The 18,459-nt window shown below is 41.5% G+C and overlaps 1 protein-coding gene across 1 annotated transcript in view; it reads left to right on the plus strand.

Annotated features, from left to right (window-relative positions):
• The first annotated feature begins 3,109 nt into the window (after positions 1–3,109).
• PDSS2 (decaprenyl diphosphate synthase subunit 2) overlaps positions 3,110–18,459 on the plus strand; it is a 104,573-nt gene continuing 89,223 nt past the window's right edge. Inside the window, exon 1 of the mRNA XM_038177739.2 lies at positions 3,110–3,423. Coding sequence (XP_038033667.1) covers positions 3,200–3,423 — 224 coding nt within the window. The 5' untranslated portion in view covers positions 3,110–3,199. The remainder of the gene's footprint in view (positions 3,424–18,459) is intronic.

Genomic DNA, 18,459 nt, shown 5'->3' on the forward strand with positions numbered 1-18,459 from the left:
TGTCTAGTCTCATTCTCCTATGGACATTGTTTATTTTGCATAAGGCCGGCATAACTATGAAAGACTGAAAGGTCAACTCTTCCTCAAGCAAATGAAAGTGCTTTGCAAAAGTTTTGCTTTAGATGGCAGTCAGGAAAGTGTTTTCACATTTCATTTGTTAGAACAGATATCAAGAGCTGGCATTAGCGCTGGCTTTGATGTGTTCTCTGGTATGTTAGTCCAGAGAATGCTGCTGTAAACAGAAGTGTCTCTTCACCTTCCATCTTTGTTCTTCAACTTTGATACTGGCCCCCTGCAGTGGCTTCTTTCTGCTCCTGGGGAGGCTTAACAAAGTCAATTGAGAGAGAAAAAAGAACCCTCAGTTTTCTTCTCTGCTTAAGACTCAAAAAGAAATAGATACATCTATTGTACAGTCACTATTGAAACAGTGTGGGTTTTTCTCTTGAATCCTCGGGGGAAATGAACCAAGGAGAAAGGAAAAAAAATAATAAAATAAAATAAAAATAAAATAAAAATAAAATAAAAATAAAATAAAAATAAAATAAAAATAAAATAAAAATAAAATAAAAATAAAATAAAAATAAAATAAAAATAAAATAAAAATAAAATGCATGCTGTTTTGTCCACAACTTAAAATACAGTAGGTACATCGTACTTTTGCTTCTGACTTTTTTTTCTTTGATGGGCAGAGAGAGAAAAACTGAGGAACTCTAAATTATAGTCAGTACAAGCAGCAATGCCTCTAGGTAAGACTGTCCATCATTACCCATCATAAGACCCTGGCTTTAGATGCTTGTAACTGTCAAATTTTAACTAATTTGTAATGAGTTTTTTTCCATGATTGGTGTGTCAGCCTGTAGCTGATTTTTAAAACAGTTCAGTCAGTTTGCAAAAGGTGGTTGGTGAAAAATACACTATTTTGCTCATGTTAAAAATACTGTTGGGCTGCATAACAGAAACTTTTGTTTTCTTGTTTCCCATCTAATCTTGCATTCTGAAACTGAAATTTGGCACAGGATTTGCCAAGGGTTTGAAGACTAGGAAATTTCTCAGACTTTACATTAAAAAAAAGTAGATACCCACCAGAACGGTCTTTCCACATTCTGTTGTCTGAAAAGTCCAACAGTAATGGATATCTGTGGTAGGCTTACCTAGGCTCTCCTGCCATGGCTTTCCTGAGCAATAGGGGCTTTGTGGAGGTCACCACAAGAGCTGAGAGGGTTCTGCTGGTGCTCCCACCTGTAAATGAAGAGTCCATGATTAGGATGCAGACCATGCAGGAAAGAGGATGATTGGAACTTAATGAGAAAAAGATGAGGAGGCTGTGACAAGAATGAGAAAACACCAGCCAGCAGGGGTGGTGTGTGTGATTGGAGCAAAGAAGTTAGGAGGGAGAAACTATGATCCTGGACCAGGAGTCAAAAAGGGACTGTCCAAGCATGACTGTTACTTTGTTAACAGGAGGGAAAGGGATCAAAGCATTGGGCTGACAGTGAGAGCCAGAGGGTCCTTGAATATTACAGAATAATCCTTTCAAAGAGTTTCAATAAATAAATAAATAAAGCTGTGGAACTCTCTGACAAAATGCATGTTTTATTTCTCTAGCAGTTGCTGAGTTTAAAGAATGCCAACCTACTGCTGCTGTTTGTGGATCCTGAGTAAGCTGTAGTGGCAGTGACTACGTTACGGGTACCAAGCTTCTTGCCCTACTTCTAAACCATTTGGACTTGGGGGAATTCTGCATTAAGGGGGCAGAGATGTTCAATTTCTTAGAATAACATAATGAGCAGCGATTTTGAAAAGCTGAAGTCTCACACATTAGGAGACGGTAGGTTTACTGCCCATGGAACCATAATTCTCCCTACTCTGTCTATATGTATTATTTTAAGTAGACTTTAATTGCATAATCATGTTAGTTTTTCACAGAACACTTCCCACATTAAGTGCAAGAATGGCTGTGGCTCAGGAAATGAATCAAGGAACATGTCACCATTACAGGTTGAGGTGCCTCGGTAGCTCCTCTTAAGTGCGTCCCTCTGGCAATTTTCATTAGTTTAGTCTTTCTGCGCAGAAACATGCCATTGCATCCTGTCATTTTTAGACTGTTTATATGCTGACACTCACTATTTAGCAACAGCTTGTTCTGTGACAGTAGCTAACTAAGCTGACTCGATGGCATCTCCTTCAAAGACAAGCGTTGTTCTCTCAGGGAAGGGTAGCACGGAGAGCAAAGTTCGCACCAGAACCGTAATTTGTAAGATTTTGAAAGATTTTGAAAGAATTTGAAATATTTGTATAATCTTTCCTGTCATTGCAGGTTCTCTTTATTCTAGTTTTTTTCCCTCTAATCTGGGAGAGGCCGCTTGCTACAGATGTGCCCAGCTGTTGTCCACTGCACAGCCAAATCCGCTTCCTAGGAGAATAATTTTTAAAGTTTTGGAATCCATTTTGAGTCTTGCCTGTAACCTGTGTTTATACAGGTAAGAAATGTAACAGCTCCACTTCTCACGTGAATGTGGTCAATGGGGCTTTTCTTATCAGAACTCATCTAATTTGTTGCCACAAAGCTCAGACATCACAGGTTAGCGGTTGGTTGATGCAAAGGTAAAGACAGGATTGTGCGAGACACCTAACTCGAGGCTCTGAAGGTGGCCAGTGGATTTTCCTTCTGTAGCAGGTACAGAAAACACATTTTCTGCATTCACAAAGGGTTTGGACATTTTCTGCCTTCACATAAGGTTTGGGCACACGTAGCTGCAGAGAGGGGTCAGTGATGGCTGTGGGAATAACAGGATATGAAATGACACACAGCAGACCACGCTGTGGAACTACAGGACCCAGATATCTTTGACTGGGCCGTTAGTTGTTGCTTTCAGCATCAAAATTCGGCTGAAGGTGCCTCTTCACAAAACCCTCGGCGGCGTGACGGAGCAACAAGGGGAAAAGCCCCCGAACCCATCTCCCACACGGAGCGGGCTTCTGGTGGGGACCGGCGCTCGCTTCCCCCGTGCGCACCGCACACACAAGGGGAAGAGGAAGAGAAAAGGGAAAGAAAAAGAGTAAGGGAAGGAAGGGGAAGGAAGGGAAGAAGGGGAAGGCGGGCTGAGGCAGCGCCGCCCTCGCTTTCCGGCGCTGTGCGACGCTCAAAATGGCCGCCCCCAGGGCGCCCCCAGCCCGCCGCCATCGGGGCTGAGGCGGGATGTGGGGGGCCCTGCTGCGCCTGGGGGGGCGGCGGGGGCTGGCGGGGGCCGCCCCGCCGCCCGCCGCCCCCTGGAGCCAGGTGGTGTCGGAGGCCGAGAAGATCGTGGGCTACCCGACGTCCTTCATGAGCCTGCGCTGCCTGCTGAGCGACGAGCTCAGCAACATCGCCATGCAGGTCCGCAAGCTGGTGGGCACCAAGCACCCGCTGCTCGACACCGCCCGGTGAGCCACCGGGGAGAAAGGGGGGGGGATAATAGGGGCTGTGCTGCCCCGGGGGGCTCCAAACAGGGGTCGGGGGGACAGGGAGTGGGGCTGAAAAGAGTCTGGGGGCGACACAGGGAGCCCTGGCACCGCCGGTTCCCTGCTGCAACAGGTCTGTGCTTGGCCCCCCTGCCCCCGGGGTGTGAGGGCGGCTGCAGGCTGAGCCCCCTGAGGAGCAGAGAAACCCCTCGGGGATGCAAAAAGCAGCGCTGCCCCTTCACCCTCTACTCCCCTGTACCCCCATCTCTCTATATATATACTAGTTTTCCCATTTATATCGTGAGGAAGCCAGTGAAAAGCCGGAGAACCTCATCAACTTCAAAGCTCGGAGTGACGCCGCTCTGCACTGTGGGGTTTGTCCCTAAAAGCATTCGCCTGTTTTGGGCCATCCCCTGGGAGCTGTGAGGTTTTTGTTCATGTCTGAGGTGGTTCAGGGTGCCGAGCTGCTTGTCTACCCTTTGGTTTTTAAGGCGAGCTGCTGGTGGACTTGTGTGCCTGCCCGTAAGCAGAAGTTGGATGGCTAGGCAGAGTTTTCATTGACTGCAAAGCACTAACCAACTGGCAGCACTTTTTAACAATAAAGCACCAGAAACTTAGTGATTTTTTTTTAAAGTGTGACTTTACTTACTGTGTTGGGCTGTGTTTTCTTGTCTTTTTTTATTGTGTGCCTAGAACCGTGCTTGTTAAAACTGAAAGCAGTAAGTAGGACCCAGGCTTCACATGCAAAGTGTTTTTGAACAGGTGTAAAACGAAGCTTAGCATTTGTTCAGAACAAATGTTGTGCTTTTTATTCTTTTTTCCTTAAAGAATAAGAAAATATAGTTGTGTAGTGGTCCTTGGCAATGTTGCAGTTACGGTGTAAGGATATTGAATATCAGATTTGTTTTTCAAGCTCTGCCTCTGTGAATCTGCTTTTCTTGAGTTGAATTAAGTACAGGGGAAAAATGCAGGTTTTTTTAAACAAAAATTCTTTTATTTGGGGGGTTTGGCGTAGATATTGCTAGAAGCAGACTTCTCTAGGAGAAACAAATCAACTTGTTAATGGAAGTGTAAAACACCCGACTTCAGAAAATGCTGCTGGAGGGGGTGTTCTCTGGATTTTTTGGAATCGCTTTTAGCTACAGATTGCAGCAGTATGATAAGCGTGGAAAAGTTTTCTTCTCTTTTGTAAGAGGCAGAAACAACAAGTGCTTTTTTCTGCCTTCTCGCAGCTCTTTTTCTGCCTTTGGTGGCGTTTTGTAGGTGGGGTTGATGGAATGCAGTTAGCAGGAGGACCCAAACGCAATATATTTAGTTCCCATTACAATCACGGGAGTATCAGAGAGTCCCCGAGTGTTAAAGCTGGACTTCAGCGCTAGCCTGAAAGTCTGCTCAAGGCACAGTAGTTACTAGTTTATTTGTGAATTAAGCTAAAAACCGTTATTTCAGGGTATGGATGGATATTTCAGGAAAGGGCTGTGATGCTTCGTTGTGCTTTTTTGGAGTGATGCTCACAGGCTGCATTGGGCTTAACACTTACTAAGCCTGTGGCTTGTGGAACACCATCAGGATTATAATTATGCACAGGGCCAGCTGGATCAACTCCATTCATTTTTTGTGTGAGTGTGGGGAAATTCATATATATTTCAGTGCACACTAGTAACCTGATGCATCATGCTGGAAACAGTATTCAGTATTTACTGAAAAAAAGCTGAATGTTGTGTGTTGTTCTATTTACGTCTCTGATACTCCCAAAGGCTCTGCTGGCCATGCATTTCCAACGGTCTTGACCTCTATATCATAAGAAGAGCCAATTTCCTGCTGTAAATTTTTACTGCGCTTGTAGCGACGTTCAAGTTGTACGTTACCTTGTTTTATGGCCTGGTTTCGCAATAATGTGAATTTTTGACTGTGTTCTTTCTTAATACATCCCTGAAATGTGGCTGTTGTGTGCTCGACTATAAGTATAATCCATGTCAGTTATGGGGCTGAGATCTATTCTCTGCCTTAGCACAGTTATTTAAGAAACAGGCTTTTATTTTTTTACCTGTGTTTATAAACCAATATAGGTTTCTTATTATGTGTTCTAGGCAGACGTTTAAAAGTATGGGTATCTAAAACATGTTTTTGGTGACTTCTGAAAAGCTTTTGAGTGATGGATACGTTGCTCAGCTCTAATCTTTCAGACTGTGAGCGTTGTATACTTCTATTAAGTACTCCAACGCTTGAAGAGATTTTTCTCTGTGTGTGAAAACTGCTGTAAAACTGATTGATTGCACGTGTTGTTTCTCAAGTTGCTACTCATTTATTTTGGAAGCTATATGATATAAGTAGTGACAATCAAATTAGGATTACTTGCTGTCATTTCTGAGCCGTATTCATTTTCTTTGACCATGAGCATTTTGTCCTCGGTGCTCCTTCCTTTGTTTCTGTCCTCCCTTCCTGTCCAAATGCTTTGTTACTCCTTGAAGTCTTCCTTACCCCATTATGGGTTTCTGAAGCAGTGATAGAAAAACCTTGGATTTGCGGGGCATAGGTCCAGAAGTGAGACAGCACAGGACATCTCTGCTACCACATTGAGAGCCTGTAGTGTACGAGGAGTGCTAATGAGCATTTTTTTAACCTTTTTGCTGTGTTTTGGGTCAGCAGGCTGTCACAGCGCGTAGCCAGTGCCGAGAGCCTTAAAGAAGTGAGCTTAAAGATAAAGTCAACGAGAGGCACAGTGTGTGGAGGAGCAGCTGTTGGGGCAGGATACATTTCTCGGGTGATCCCATCCCTTTCTTCCCCTGGTTTGGATGCGGCAGCTCGTGGGTTGAAGCGCCTGCCATGAATCAGGAGGGCAGCAGGTGTTCCTCGGGGATGGTGCGCGACCCCGGGAGCTCCGACCCAGCCTGTGCCTGGCCAGCAGCTCTAAATCTGCGAGCTATTGCTGAGTCTGCAGTTGCTGGGAGTAGAGGAGGGTAACTGACCCCAGCAGCGAGGGATTTGGGAATTCTGAAAACCACGTGGTAAGGTCAGCCGGGGGTTGTCTTCCCCTTCGGCTTTCGGTTTCTTAAGTCAGCCTCATGAAGAGAACGTCCCCGGTGCTGGCTTTGCCAGACTTCTTAGAGAGAGGGTGAAATGTGAAGGGGGAAAAATTCATTTCAGAAAGGCTAACGTTTAGTGGTTAACAGGTCATTGGGAGTTGGGGTGTCTGGATTATATTCACAGCTGTGCTCCTGGCACTCTGACCAGGGCAAGTCACTTAATTTTTCATGCTTGCGTGTACTTATCTGTGAAACGCATAACACAGCATCTGCTTTCGGGGGGTGCTACGCTTAATTTATTACAGCCCTCATCGATCACTGTGATCTTTCAGTGGAAAACGGTGTATAAACAATTTTAACAAAGAACGCTTTAAACAAATGCTACCGTTAAAATATTCTCCTCTAATGGACGCTGTGGAAGCAGAATTGCTTTCTGACTACCGCTGGATCTTTCTTTGTAGTCCTGTGAATCACCAAACTGTTTGTCAGAGCTTTCATTTTTCTTTCCCTATAATGAAGTGATTTCAGCAGCTACTCAGAACTAATGTATAATTTTTTTTTTTTTACTCTTTAGGTTTTGTTGTACTAAAGGAGGTTTTTTTCAATGAATAAGCGTGTGACCTTCTTTTCAGATGGGAAGGAAATAAATCTCCACTCCTCTCTCTTCTCTCTGGCTGACATACATCATTTTTAATATAGGAAAGAATCTGTAATTGGCACAGCAATCTACTTTTCCCAAATACATAGTGCAAATAACATTTTCTTGATTATTTAATATCCCTTGAGAAGGGTATAGCTTACTGCAGATTGTAAACAGTAAACGTTATGGCCAGTGCATCGCTTTTACAATACCAGTAAATGAAATGGAGCACTTCATGCACGTAAAATTGTTACGGGGTGCCGTTTAGCACTAGTCGTTGTGTCATTAGCATGTGGGAGGAATGGTTGTATTTCAGCTCCGTCAGAACTGTTTGTTGGTGAGGAATCCGTATGTAAATGTAGTTACAGTTTTCCTGGCTTATTACAGAAATAATAATAAAAATCGATGGAGTGGGTTTTGTTCTGTCACAGCCTGCCCCGTGTAGATTTTTGGTCATTTTAAGCACTGAGCCTAATGTGCAATCCAGAGCAGTTTGCAGGGTAGGTGATTTGGGGTTAAATTCTCTTATAGTGTTGGATTCCTGGTAGTTGGGGTTAAATTCTCTTATAGTGTTGGATTTCTGGTAGTTGAAATGGCTTCGTTTGGTAACACCTATCTAAGTCACAAGATGTGGTGTGTTCTTCTTTTCCTCCTGCAGGGATGACCAAGTGACAGCAGTGCTGGGGCTTTGTCCCAACCATGTATGGGTGGAATTGTGGCTAGTTTGTATTTTACTGTGATCTTAAAAGTATCATTTTTTACTGTTGTATGTGCTGTGATTGACTATGAGGAGCTTTTTAGCAACTTCTTTCAAATGTTAGTTTATTTTAATTTTTTGCGATAGAGAAATGAATCTTCTGAAGCTTAGGGCTTCTGCATGAATCCTTCAAAGACCAAAACTTGCTCCAGTCTTCTAGGTTTTAATGAAGTGCTGAATCTCTAAAGGTCCTTGGGGAGTGACATCCCTCTCCTTCTGTTGCAGGGTAATAGGTTAAAACAAGTTCTCTAAACAAGTGCTCTATAAGTTTGGTACTAATTGCCAGATTAGTGTAATACTGGTGGTGATAACAAGGTTAACCTGACCCTGGGAAGACTTTTTTGAAGGGTACTACGTAGCTGATGGAAGCAGGGATGCTCACAGGACAGCTCCAGCTGATGCACTGAAGTGAAATTCTTGCTTTGGCTTGCCCCATCAAGAAGCTTCTCTCCTTCAGGAAAGGCTGGCCTTCCCTGGCTAAGTTGATGCTCGTGAATATCTTTCAGTCGGTTTTGGTGGACTTTAACTTCAAAGAAACTTGGTCGTGTCATGTGTCTTAGAAATGTTGGTACTCCCTAGGCCTTTCTGTTACCATACTCGCACTCAAAGAAAACTCTTAGACAATGAAAATCACTTTATTTTGTATTTTGGCTGAATTAACTCTGTAAGAGCTATCGTGGCAAACTTAACTTCGGCAGGTGAGAAGACATGGAGAAAATTGAACCAGTTATGGGTTCTTTTATATATGGAAGCTACCTTCTGTGTCTGATTCCTTCTGATTTTTGTTGTAGCTGTGGACTTCAGTATGGCTTTTAGTTACTCATTTAATATTTTACCTTTAAAGGGAAACGGGGATGCGTTTTTATATGTCATGCTCATCCCTTATACTGTAGTAAGGTCAAGTGGGATGAATAGACATGTTGTTTGCTCCTTCTCATGAATTCTGTTGTTTCTCGTCAGCATATTTCACCAATGTATGTTTCATACTAGTTTGTTCCACCATTCATATGCATTGCATTCATATACAAATGGTCATGCCCAGGAGTTATTTCTCTTCTTTTGAAGAGCTGTCAGTAGACTCGGGAAGGTAAGAGTTGCATCCAAATTTGTACACTCGTGCTTGAGGTTCACAGTTAAGGGGCCTTAACTTCTGTGGGGTTCTTTTTTAATATTTTTGATGGGTTTGGCAGTGAGAGTCTCGTTCTTGAGGGTAAGGCACTTTATCCAATCGTGTGTGTGTGTATATACATATATTTGATAAACATCTGGTACCCAGGACTTACAAAATTTAACATACATACAACAGTATTCTGAGCAAGATCAAGGTGACAATCTTAAGTTGTAGAGGCCTTCCTGGCTTCCACCTCTGTAGTGGGCAAGCTGTAGTATATATTACCAGAAATGTTAGGAAAAGCTGGACTGATGCTAGGTTTCATTACAGCTAGTTTTCAGCTGAAATGGTGCTGAATTGAGTTCTTGTCACTTCCTGGTAGGAGTTGTGTGGAACAGCATGTTTAAGGATGCAGAGGATGTTTAACTGCACCATACAATACCCAGTTTTGCTGAATATTTTGCTACCACAAGCAAAACATGATTGAGAGCAAGCCTGCAGCATGGGTGTGTAAAAACTGGGCTGCAAATTAAAATTCTTTTACGTTCCGAATAATATTTTTTTTACAGAGGTCTTCATTTAAATATTGAATCCAGGTTTCTGTGCTTATGAGGCACGTGTTGTTTCACCATGCAGGTTGGTTTTGGTAAACAAAACATAATCAGTAGGTGATGTTGCTGCTTGGGATGCTCTGATAGAGTTATTTACAAGGAAAGCTAATAACCTGTCCTAATATTGGTAACTTCTAATTTTTTATAGGGAATATGTGTTTCTATGGGAGTGCTATCAGCCTTGTGCTGATTTATTAGGTAGTAATAAATCAGCATTCACACGTGTGAATGCTGAATAACAAGTGTAACGTGCTAGTGAATGGATGCTACGTTTGTTCTACGCAGGGAAAGAGCACAGAGTAGTGGGAATAGTTTCAAGGTAATTCTCTCTGTAAGCCAGAAGACCATTACCAAATATTCCTCTGTGTAAAGCACAAATGAGAAGTGATGTCAGAGAGTAAGCAAAATTCATATTCAAGTCACTGGAAGTAATTTTCTCTTAATGATTTTTTTTTTTTGAAGGCTTACCTTGACTTTCTTGTCTTTAAGGGTAAAGCTACTTGTCTTGATTCTTCTATTCTTTCTGAAATCTGTATGTGTGCATTTATTTTTTGATGCTGCCTCCCAATTTGACTTTTCTCCTTGTTTTCGAGGTCTTCACAGTATTGGAAGCCCTGTTCACAAATTGTGGTGATTGTTTTCAGACGTCTGCTGAGAACCATGCACGACACTGTCTCCTCTACGGTGCTTTGTGTTTTCTTGAATAGATTTATAAAGTTCACAAAGCACAAATATAAGCTAGGGAGCTAGATGTTTCCGTGCTTAGGCTATTGCTTTCTCCTGGGGGTGGAAGACCATTGTCTTAAATTATTAATATCTTTGCTTTACCCCACTTCTGACTCTCTTAGTTTCCCTCAGGGTAGGCAGACTGTCTACAGCACTTGCCCTAAAGGAAATACTGCTGGAGACAAACCTGACAGGCTCTAAAGGAACACCATGAATTTAAAAATTGGATCTGCTTAAGAAATTTGTTTAAAATCCGTAGCATATGTTTTACTGTCCTTGAATTGTCCCTGCTAATTCTTTGGCATTGACAATCACTTTAGCTTTTTTTTTTTTTTTTTTCCCTCTTGCTGTGTGAAAGATTCATCTAGGGAAAGGAAAACTGATCATATATGGAAACTGGTGTGTGGCTCATTATACAGGAACTTCTATCAAAAACATCCTGCGACCTAGCTAGATTTTACTTACAATGATGCATAGGACTTAGAAATGTGACTCAAAACCTGACTGAACTGAGGAGCTCTAGGACCTGTTCAGGTGGATTTTCTTGTGGAAAAATAAAAAAGGTCCAGAGGTAAACTTATGTTTCTTAAAAGAATTAGTGTGTAGTAAGCATTGAGTCCTTTTTCTTCCCTTTTTCTCTTTCCCGGCCAAAGAAGGAAATAGTACCTGGGAACTAGGTACCTGCTAATAGTAGTATCTGCTACTAAGCATACTGAAAATTCACTCGTTATATAGAATTTGCAATCTTATAAAAGAAAAACAAATCTCCCCAACAACTTTCATTATGTTTTCCAAGGTCTCTGCACTCATGCTGCAAACTTGATGGAAGGACAGCTATTTTTTCAGTAACCCTCTGTTGAGGACACACCACAACATTTTAATCAAGGCATTAATACGTCTATATTCTGTCACAGGTCTTTTTGAGCTGTCTTATGTTACTTTATTTAAAAAAAAACAAAAACCAAAAAACAAAAAGTCTGTTTCCATCAGAAAGTAGGCCTGGGTCTCTAGCAGTATGTGCTGGTGTAGAGCCATCCTACAAATGCCTAGTCCTGATTAAGGCAACTTGAGGCTAGTGGTTGATGCCAACACGCTTTGTGTCTGGCTGTCATCTGAATGATTAGGCAGCAGAAGCACCCTAATAAGTTAATTTGGTAAGACTGCTTTTAATCAAACTTAGCAGAAAGTTCGCTTTCTTAAAAGCTAAATCAAATCTAATACTTGTTAGGTCAAATACACAAGGCAAAGCTTTGTGGTCACGGGTGAAAAGTCATCTGTGTTTCACGCACTTGAAAAAATGATTGTGCTAGAGGATGTTTGTCAGTGATTTTTTTTGTCCAAAGATGCGTTTTGTTCCTTTTTTTATTAGTGTTGAGCTCTGAAGCTGAATGTGACATAGCTATCATGTTTTCATATTATGAAAATTCATAGATTTTGGTAGACTAGGAAGTAAAAGTACCTATGATATATCAGTGTAGCTTGCATGCGTATTACACAAGGGGAAGTTTTTGTCCCAGTTACCTTCCTGTCTCTGATTCCCAGCTGCTTTTGATTTAATGTGGCTTGTGAAGATGAAGACACACTGTGTGCATATTTTAAGAGAACTTCAGTAATGTTAATGCTCCATTATGAAGTTCATATTTGGATCGTGCTTTTAGGAGTAGACTTCTGATTGTGAATCTCTCTGGTATTACGTACTCCAGTAATTAAAAATGAATTTACAGGAGAAAGCACATCTTCCCCGAGCCTCTGTCTTCTGGAGGTGAAGCTGAAATGTAAAAGAAGAGATCATCATCTCTTGAGGACAACAAACGCATCATCTGTTCTTGACTCCTGGATGCTGGAGCCAGAAATACCATGGAGAGCGTGTACTCCATGTTCCATCATCCAGAGAAAGATTTTGTCACTTTCTGAGTATTTTTGTAAGTTTAGATAGTACGGGGTGTTGTTGACAGGCTCTGCAAGAAATCAGATTTCATCTATCAGCTGGAGTAATGATGTGCAAAGCCTGTTCTCAGAAATAAGGCTCAGAGGACTCAGGGAAGCTGGAAATGCAGAGGCTCGGAAGGTAGTTGTGGGGGAAGCCCTTCTTCCAGTGTGTGTTTATTCGAGGAATGGAACACATTAAAGAGGTTTCTACAATTAGAATTTACAGTATATTTTATGTGTCTTTTGTCCATAATATAACTTCATAAACCAGAAACGAATCATCTTGCCAGTAGGAAAGTAGGAAATGAATCCATGTAATGACTATAATGTGTCATAGCAACCAAGTTTTAAAATAGTCAAATTCCAAAATAATGTTATAAAAATGACATCAGAGGAAAAAAGAGCATTCTGCGTTATGTTATAGCAACAGAAACATAGGCTTAATTTTTGTTTGTGGATCCCTTGGGATCATATTGCTGCCCGTGGACTTTTAGAGGAAGCTTATGTCCTAACCAAACACGCATCCCAACCAGAAGTTGGGGGTTCCTCACAACTAGAATTGGTTCCTTCTCCATCCCTCTGCTGCTGCTGTTGCCAGGTGACTGACTTGCCAGAAATACCAGGTTTGGGTTCATATATTGTCCCTGGGTGGTACCACTGGTTCGTACTGCCTTGGCATTCATGGAGGTATTACATATTGAAAGTTTTTTTCATATTCTCATATGGTGAAGCTCTGTAAACAGATCTCATTTACCAAACAGTCTGGGAAGCATCTACTCCCTGGTATGCCTTAAGAAATTTGCCATTTAAGCCTTCATGGTACTGGTTTTTCTCTGGCCATGATAAAAGGAGTGCTAGATAAGGAACCATGTTACTGAGTTATTGAGAGGAAGAAGTATTGTGCTGAGATTGTGAAGAAGATAAATTGTGTGAACTAACAAAACTTAAATGTCTACCAACTGCTGTCACTAGGCTTCACAAAACGTTCCTAAATCTGTGTTTCAAAGGAATTTGAAAACAAAGGTCTCTGTTATATAAAACTTCATGCTTTCCAGATTTGTTCTTCATGTGTTAAATCTGGAGACAAACACGTGTTGTTCCTCTGAATATAATTATTAGGAAAGCAAGAAAATGCACTGAAAAAGGTGAGGACACTAATACTTGAAACCTACATGGAATGAATGCTGGCGTACTGTAGACTGTAATGCAAATGTGTGAAACTTGTGAATAGTGTTGCTAATTACTGGAAGGGTGTAGTTGTATTCTTCCCTCCCCTGTGAATGTCGAATGGCTCTTTCATGAGAGATCTCGGTTATTTTAATTAATTACTTGGGGGTTTAAATCTTTAAGTTACAGGTGAGCTCAGCTCTTCCCTGTGGAGCTTTTACTACGTTAGCAGTGGAGAAGGGTAATATTTGCTGCGTGATTCTCTAATGGGCTGTTGTATCCTGCTCCATTGAACAAGACTGCTGCTTTGCTTTGGATTTCTGGTCCGTGTCCAGCATTTTTGGGGAACAGCTTGGATGGTCAGAAGGTATCACCAGAAACACATCTTCCTTTCAGCTATAGAAAAGATTGAGACCTACTGATATCTGTTGCTTTGGGAAGTTGTTGAGGACTGTAGAAAGTTGATGTAAAACTAAATGAGGTACTGATAACCAAACGTGAAATCTTAGTAGAAGATTGACAAAATACAGAAACAGATTTATTTGGTGTTAATTTCATATCCTTATTTCAGAAAGTATTCCCCTGGCTTTTAAAAACATTTCTCTTCTATGTGTATAACTATATGCAATCATAAAATGGTAACCTTATCAGTTACTTATGGGCTGTGGGGACTGAACCACTGCTTATTTTCCTAGCCTGGAGTATGATTACTTGTTGAAGATGTGACAAATTTAGGTCATATTTGGCATGCATTTAAATTTAGCCTGGGACTGATACATAAAGAGGTAACAAACCTAAATTGTTTTCCCTTGTGTGGCTATTGCAGCCAGGCTGCAATTTATTCCATACTGTGTTAAGTTACAATAAAAGAGACGTTCATAAAATAAAGTAGGGTAAAGAGTTCAGTCATGGAACGTTTTTTTGGTTAGCTTTCATCATTGCACCTTTAATTGTGTTAATTACTTCAAGGAACCGTCTGAGAGGCTACTTGAAGAGCAGAATCAAAGAGGAGGGGAAATAGCCTTCAGCAAACCTTTTTATGAGAACATTCTTACAATAACTTGCAGGGTAGGCATCGCTACAACAGCCACTTTTAAAATCCCTCTGCTTCACACCTCTTCTTAAAGATCATAATATTTTTGGTTTCTTAATAATTGTAGAATAAGCATACTCCAATGCCTGCAGCTAGTGGTAGAGAGCAAAGTGCCTGTCCTGTAATTGCAACTTTCTCATGTATTTTCGTTTTCGGTGTGTGCTGAGGAGAAGATTCTGAGCTGGATGAATTTAGTTCTAGTCGCTGCTGTGAGGTGGAGGTCTTCCTGAGGAGACGAAACAAGAAGTGCTCTGTCCTGGGCCTGTGGCTTCCCAGCACACAAGAGCTGGAGTATAAACAGAAAAGCTTGTGGAAAATACAAGTGTGGGTAGAATGGTAGCATCACGGAATGGTTTGGGTTGGAAGGGGCCTTAAAGATCACCTGGTTTCAACCCCCTGCCATGGGCAGGGACACCTCCCCCCAGCCCAGGTTGCCCAAAGCCCCATCCAGCCTGGCCCTGAGCACCTCCAGGGATGGGGCACCCACAGCTTCACTGGGCAGTCTGTGCCAGGGCCTCACCACCCTCTGAGTGAAGAATTTCTTCCAAATATCTAATCTAAATCTCCGCTCTTTTAGTTTAAAACCATTCCCCTTGTCCTATCCTGCACTCCCTGACACAGAGTGCCTCCCCAGCTGTCCTGTAGGCCCCCTTTAGGCCCTGGAAGGCCGCTATAAGACCTTCCAGTTTTTCCCTTTTTTTTTCCCTGTAAGTTATGAAGTCTTCCATTCAAACAACGCTTGCAGCTAATTTGGAAAATGCTTATTTTTTTACTGCAAATGATGTAAGACTGATTTGGTCGTTACAAATGTAATGTAACTAAGTTATTACAACTGAGATGCAGCACTAATTTGATGTGTCAAATAGCTAAAACAGTACTTACAGAAAACGTTGAAATTCATTATGCCAAGTAAATGGAAACTGCTCGTTGGTATCATATATTAAAAAAAAAATCTTTGGTTATTTCAAGTGTAGAGAAAGTTACCCCAAACCTGATTTATTTAATTATTTTTCTTTGTGCACAAATAGTTTTAACACATTTTTTTAGACTGAGGCGGAAAGTAATCTCCAGGTAACAATATTCTATGCTATTTTAAGTATGTGTGCCCCACTGATGGTTTTTAAAGCACAAAATAATGATGACATACCGTGCAGAGGTCTCGCTTGCCTGAGGCTAGTGGTCTGCATGCAGTAGGTGCAGGCGGCTGTTTGCTGATGAAAGTGTTGAAAAGGAGCTGGGTTTCATTGCTTCTTTTTTTTTTTTTGGTGACAGTTGTCTTTTTTTTTTATTTGCTTTTAATTATACTGCATTCAATTAACAGCTGAAATCTTTTAAACGATAAGAAAAGGATAAGGACTACCAGGAAAGAAGTTTGAAGGTTAATTTTGGCAAAAATAAGGTTCAGCTGGTTGCCTGGTAATGACAAGAAGAAGGCCAGGCAGTTGGGATGAAATGCAGCAAGCCAGAGGCAAGGTAACTTTTCAGGTAAAGGACGAGGGCCCTGACAGACTTGCTAGCAAGTGAGGAAGAGGAGAGTGACCAGTAAATTACTAGAGAAACACCTAATGAGAGAGGGAGAAGGCGAAGAAATCCGGTCTCAAGAAGCAAAAGTAATAGGGGCACATCACAGAAGTGAGATTAAAGAGCAGGCAGGTGGGGGGGGTGTGCTGCGGGCTGATCACGGGGAGGTTGTCAGACACGTATGAAACAATTGCAGTCTGCATCCAGAGCATTCCAGCGGTTTCAGGATGTTTTCGGCTTCGAAAACCGAGCTACCGTGTATACCCTTTTCATCACTTTGAACCAAAAACAATGGCAAGATGTATTTCAGCAGGCTAACAGCTCCCCTTACAGACACCAGTTCGTGAACTTTATTTGTCTTGCATGTTTATATCGTTCATATACGGTCTGACAGCCTTTTTTCTGCCTGGCTGTACGCTTGCCAAGTAGAATAGGAAATATTTAGCATTTTTCATAACAATCTTTGGTATGATAAGCAGGGGATTGTAAAGGGACTTTACTTAATTGAAGAGGTATGTGAGTAACATACTAGAAGAGCTATAGGGAAGGAGAACTTTTATTAATTAAAATTTTGACATAAGGCAGAAGTGATGGTGATGTCTGAGTGTGCAAGTGGCAAAGCATTGGTTTGTTCAAATGTATTTGGACACCGAAGAATAGGAAGTGCTTTCCTGTTCTGGTGGGACTTACAAATATTGGGTATAGGGGCTTTGAGTTATGTAGTGAAGCAACTTCAGCTTTAGTTTCATAATTTGCTGAAGCATTTAGTAGTGCGTCTGAAATCCTGCATTGGCTGTTGTAGCAGCCTTGTAATTTGAATCTGTGCACCAGTCCTGGGTAAAGGTATTACAGCTCTGTGAAGCTTTTCCTTTGTTCACGTACATCGGACCCCGAAATGTTTATTCCTATTGCCTTAGTCATTGCATGCTTGCTTCTCAATCTTTTGGTTTGAAAGACCTCTATAGGAAAAAATAATAATGAAAAAATCTGTAGGAAAACTGAAGAGGGGAAAAAAAATCCCTAAGAAATGGGAATTCCTTTTTCCTAGAGGACAAGTAAAAGCTGTAATGAAATTGATGACTATTGTGGAAAATGAGGTTTGCTTATATCCGAGTAGTAAACAGTCACTGAGTTCAGAAGTAAACCAAATCTTTTTTCTGTTTTCCCAATTTGGTGTCATGAACATTTGTTCTATATAGGATTAGTACCTATTACATGTTTAGTTTTGCTATATTATTGCTATTTGAATTTTTATTGCATGTTTTGGGAAGAAAGTTTGTTGGGGTGGAGAAAAAAAAAAAGCAAACCCAAAACCCTTATACTTGCAAGAAAACAAGTAATATTTTGTGAGCTTCTTTAAATACTTGAATTTTTAACCGTTCAGAGAAAACTGCTTGCAGATAAACAGGTTTTATGAGTGTAACTGAAAACCATCTTTCTGGATTTACTAAACAGTTTAGTTTCTAAAGCATGCAAGAAATCTTTTTGTTTTGGTTGGCCGCTAAACGATGCAGTCAGGAGAACTTTAACAAGTGGCTTAAGGCAATCGTGTTGAATGGGAGAAGTGCTTGAAAGGAATCAAAATTGGCTGGAGAGGTCTTGGACTGTGGTTTCACAAGCAGCTGGGCTGGTCTGAGGGCTCTTGCTGCTGGAAGGAGCTAGCATGCTCTTCTCTTGCCTGTGCTGGCCTACCTCCCCCATGCGTTGGCTTGGGTGCTTGTCTGGCCTTTCTGTAAACTGCTTTAATTTGTTAATTCGGGGAAAAAGAAAACAGTAGGATTTTTTTTTTTTTTTTTTAATGTCAGTTTGGGTTTGTTTTCTGTTGGGCTGATCTGGTTCAGTGATGGAAGCAGCATAACTGTCTTGCAGTGCGTGATGCTTAGGTTCCTTAGGGAGGCTTTGCTGTCGTGGAAAAGTTCAGCTTCCCTTTCTGTGTCTTGAATCTTTATGGATGCTCTTGTCAGGGGTGTTGGAAGTAGCAGGCGAGCTTCTAAACTCGGTGGCACCTCATGTTCCTCTGGTTCTATACCAGCCTCTCCTTTAGTTGAGATGAAAACAAGCTGTAACAGTTCTTTTCTCTCCTAGGTTCCAAAATTTGGATGAATGGCCTTGAATATTGTAGGTGTCCTTTGCTGCTGCTACAGCTTGGTTTCGTTAACTAGTTCAGTTCTACGGACTGGCAACGAAGAGTAGCATCAAGCCAAGGACGCAGGCAGGTGTCTAGCTTTTCTCCGTTCACCCCTTCGCTTCAGCATGTAGTTAACAGGGGAGCACAGCTGCTGGCATCCCTCGTACACATCTGGCAGGAGCAATCCTTCCCTATTTCATGATAATTTCATTTTAATACAGAGCTCAGCGTAGGAAAGGATGTTTATCTTTCGCAGGCTTCTGAGGTGAATAGGTGTCAAATACGCCTTGAACACTTTAACAACTGGTT

Source organism: Anas platyrhynchos, chromosome 3 (genome assembly GCF_047663525.1).
Source record: "Anas platyrhynchos isolate ZD024472 breed Pekin duck chromosome 3, IASCAAS_PekinDuck_T2T, whole genome shotgun sequence".
NCBI classification, from domain to species: domain Eukaryota; kingdom Metazoa; phylum Chordata; class Aves; order Anseriformes; family Anatidae; genus Anas; species Anas platyrhynchos.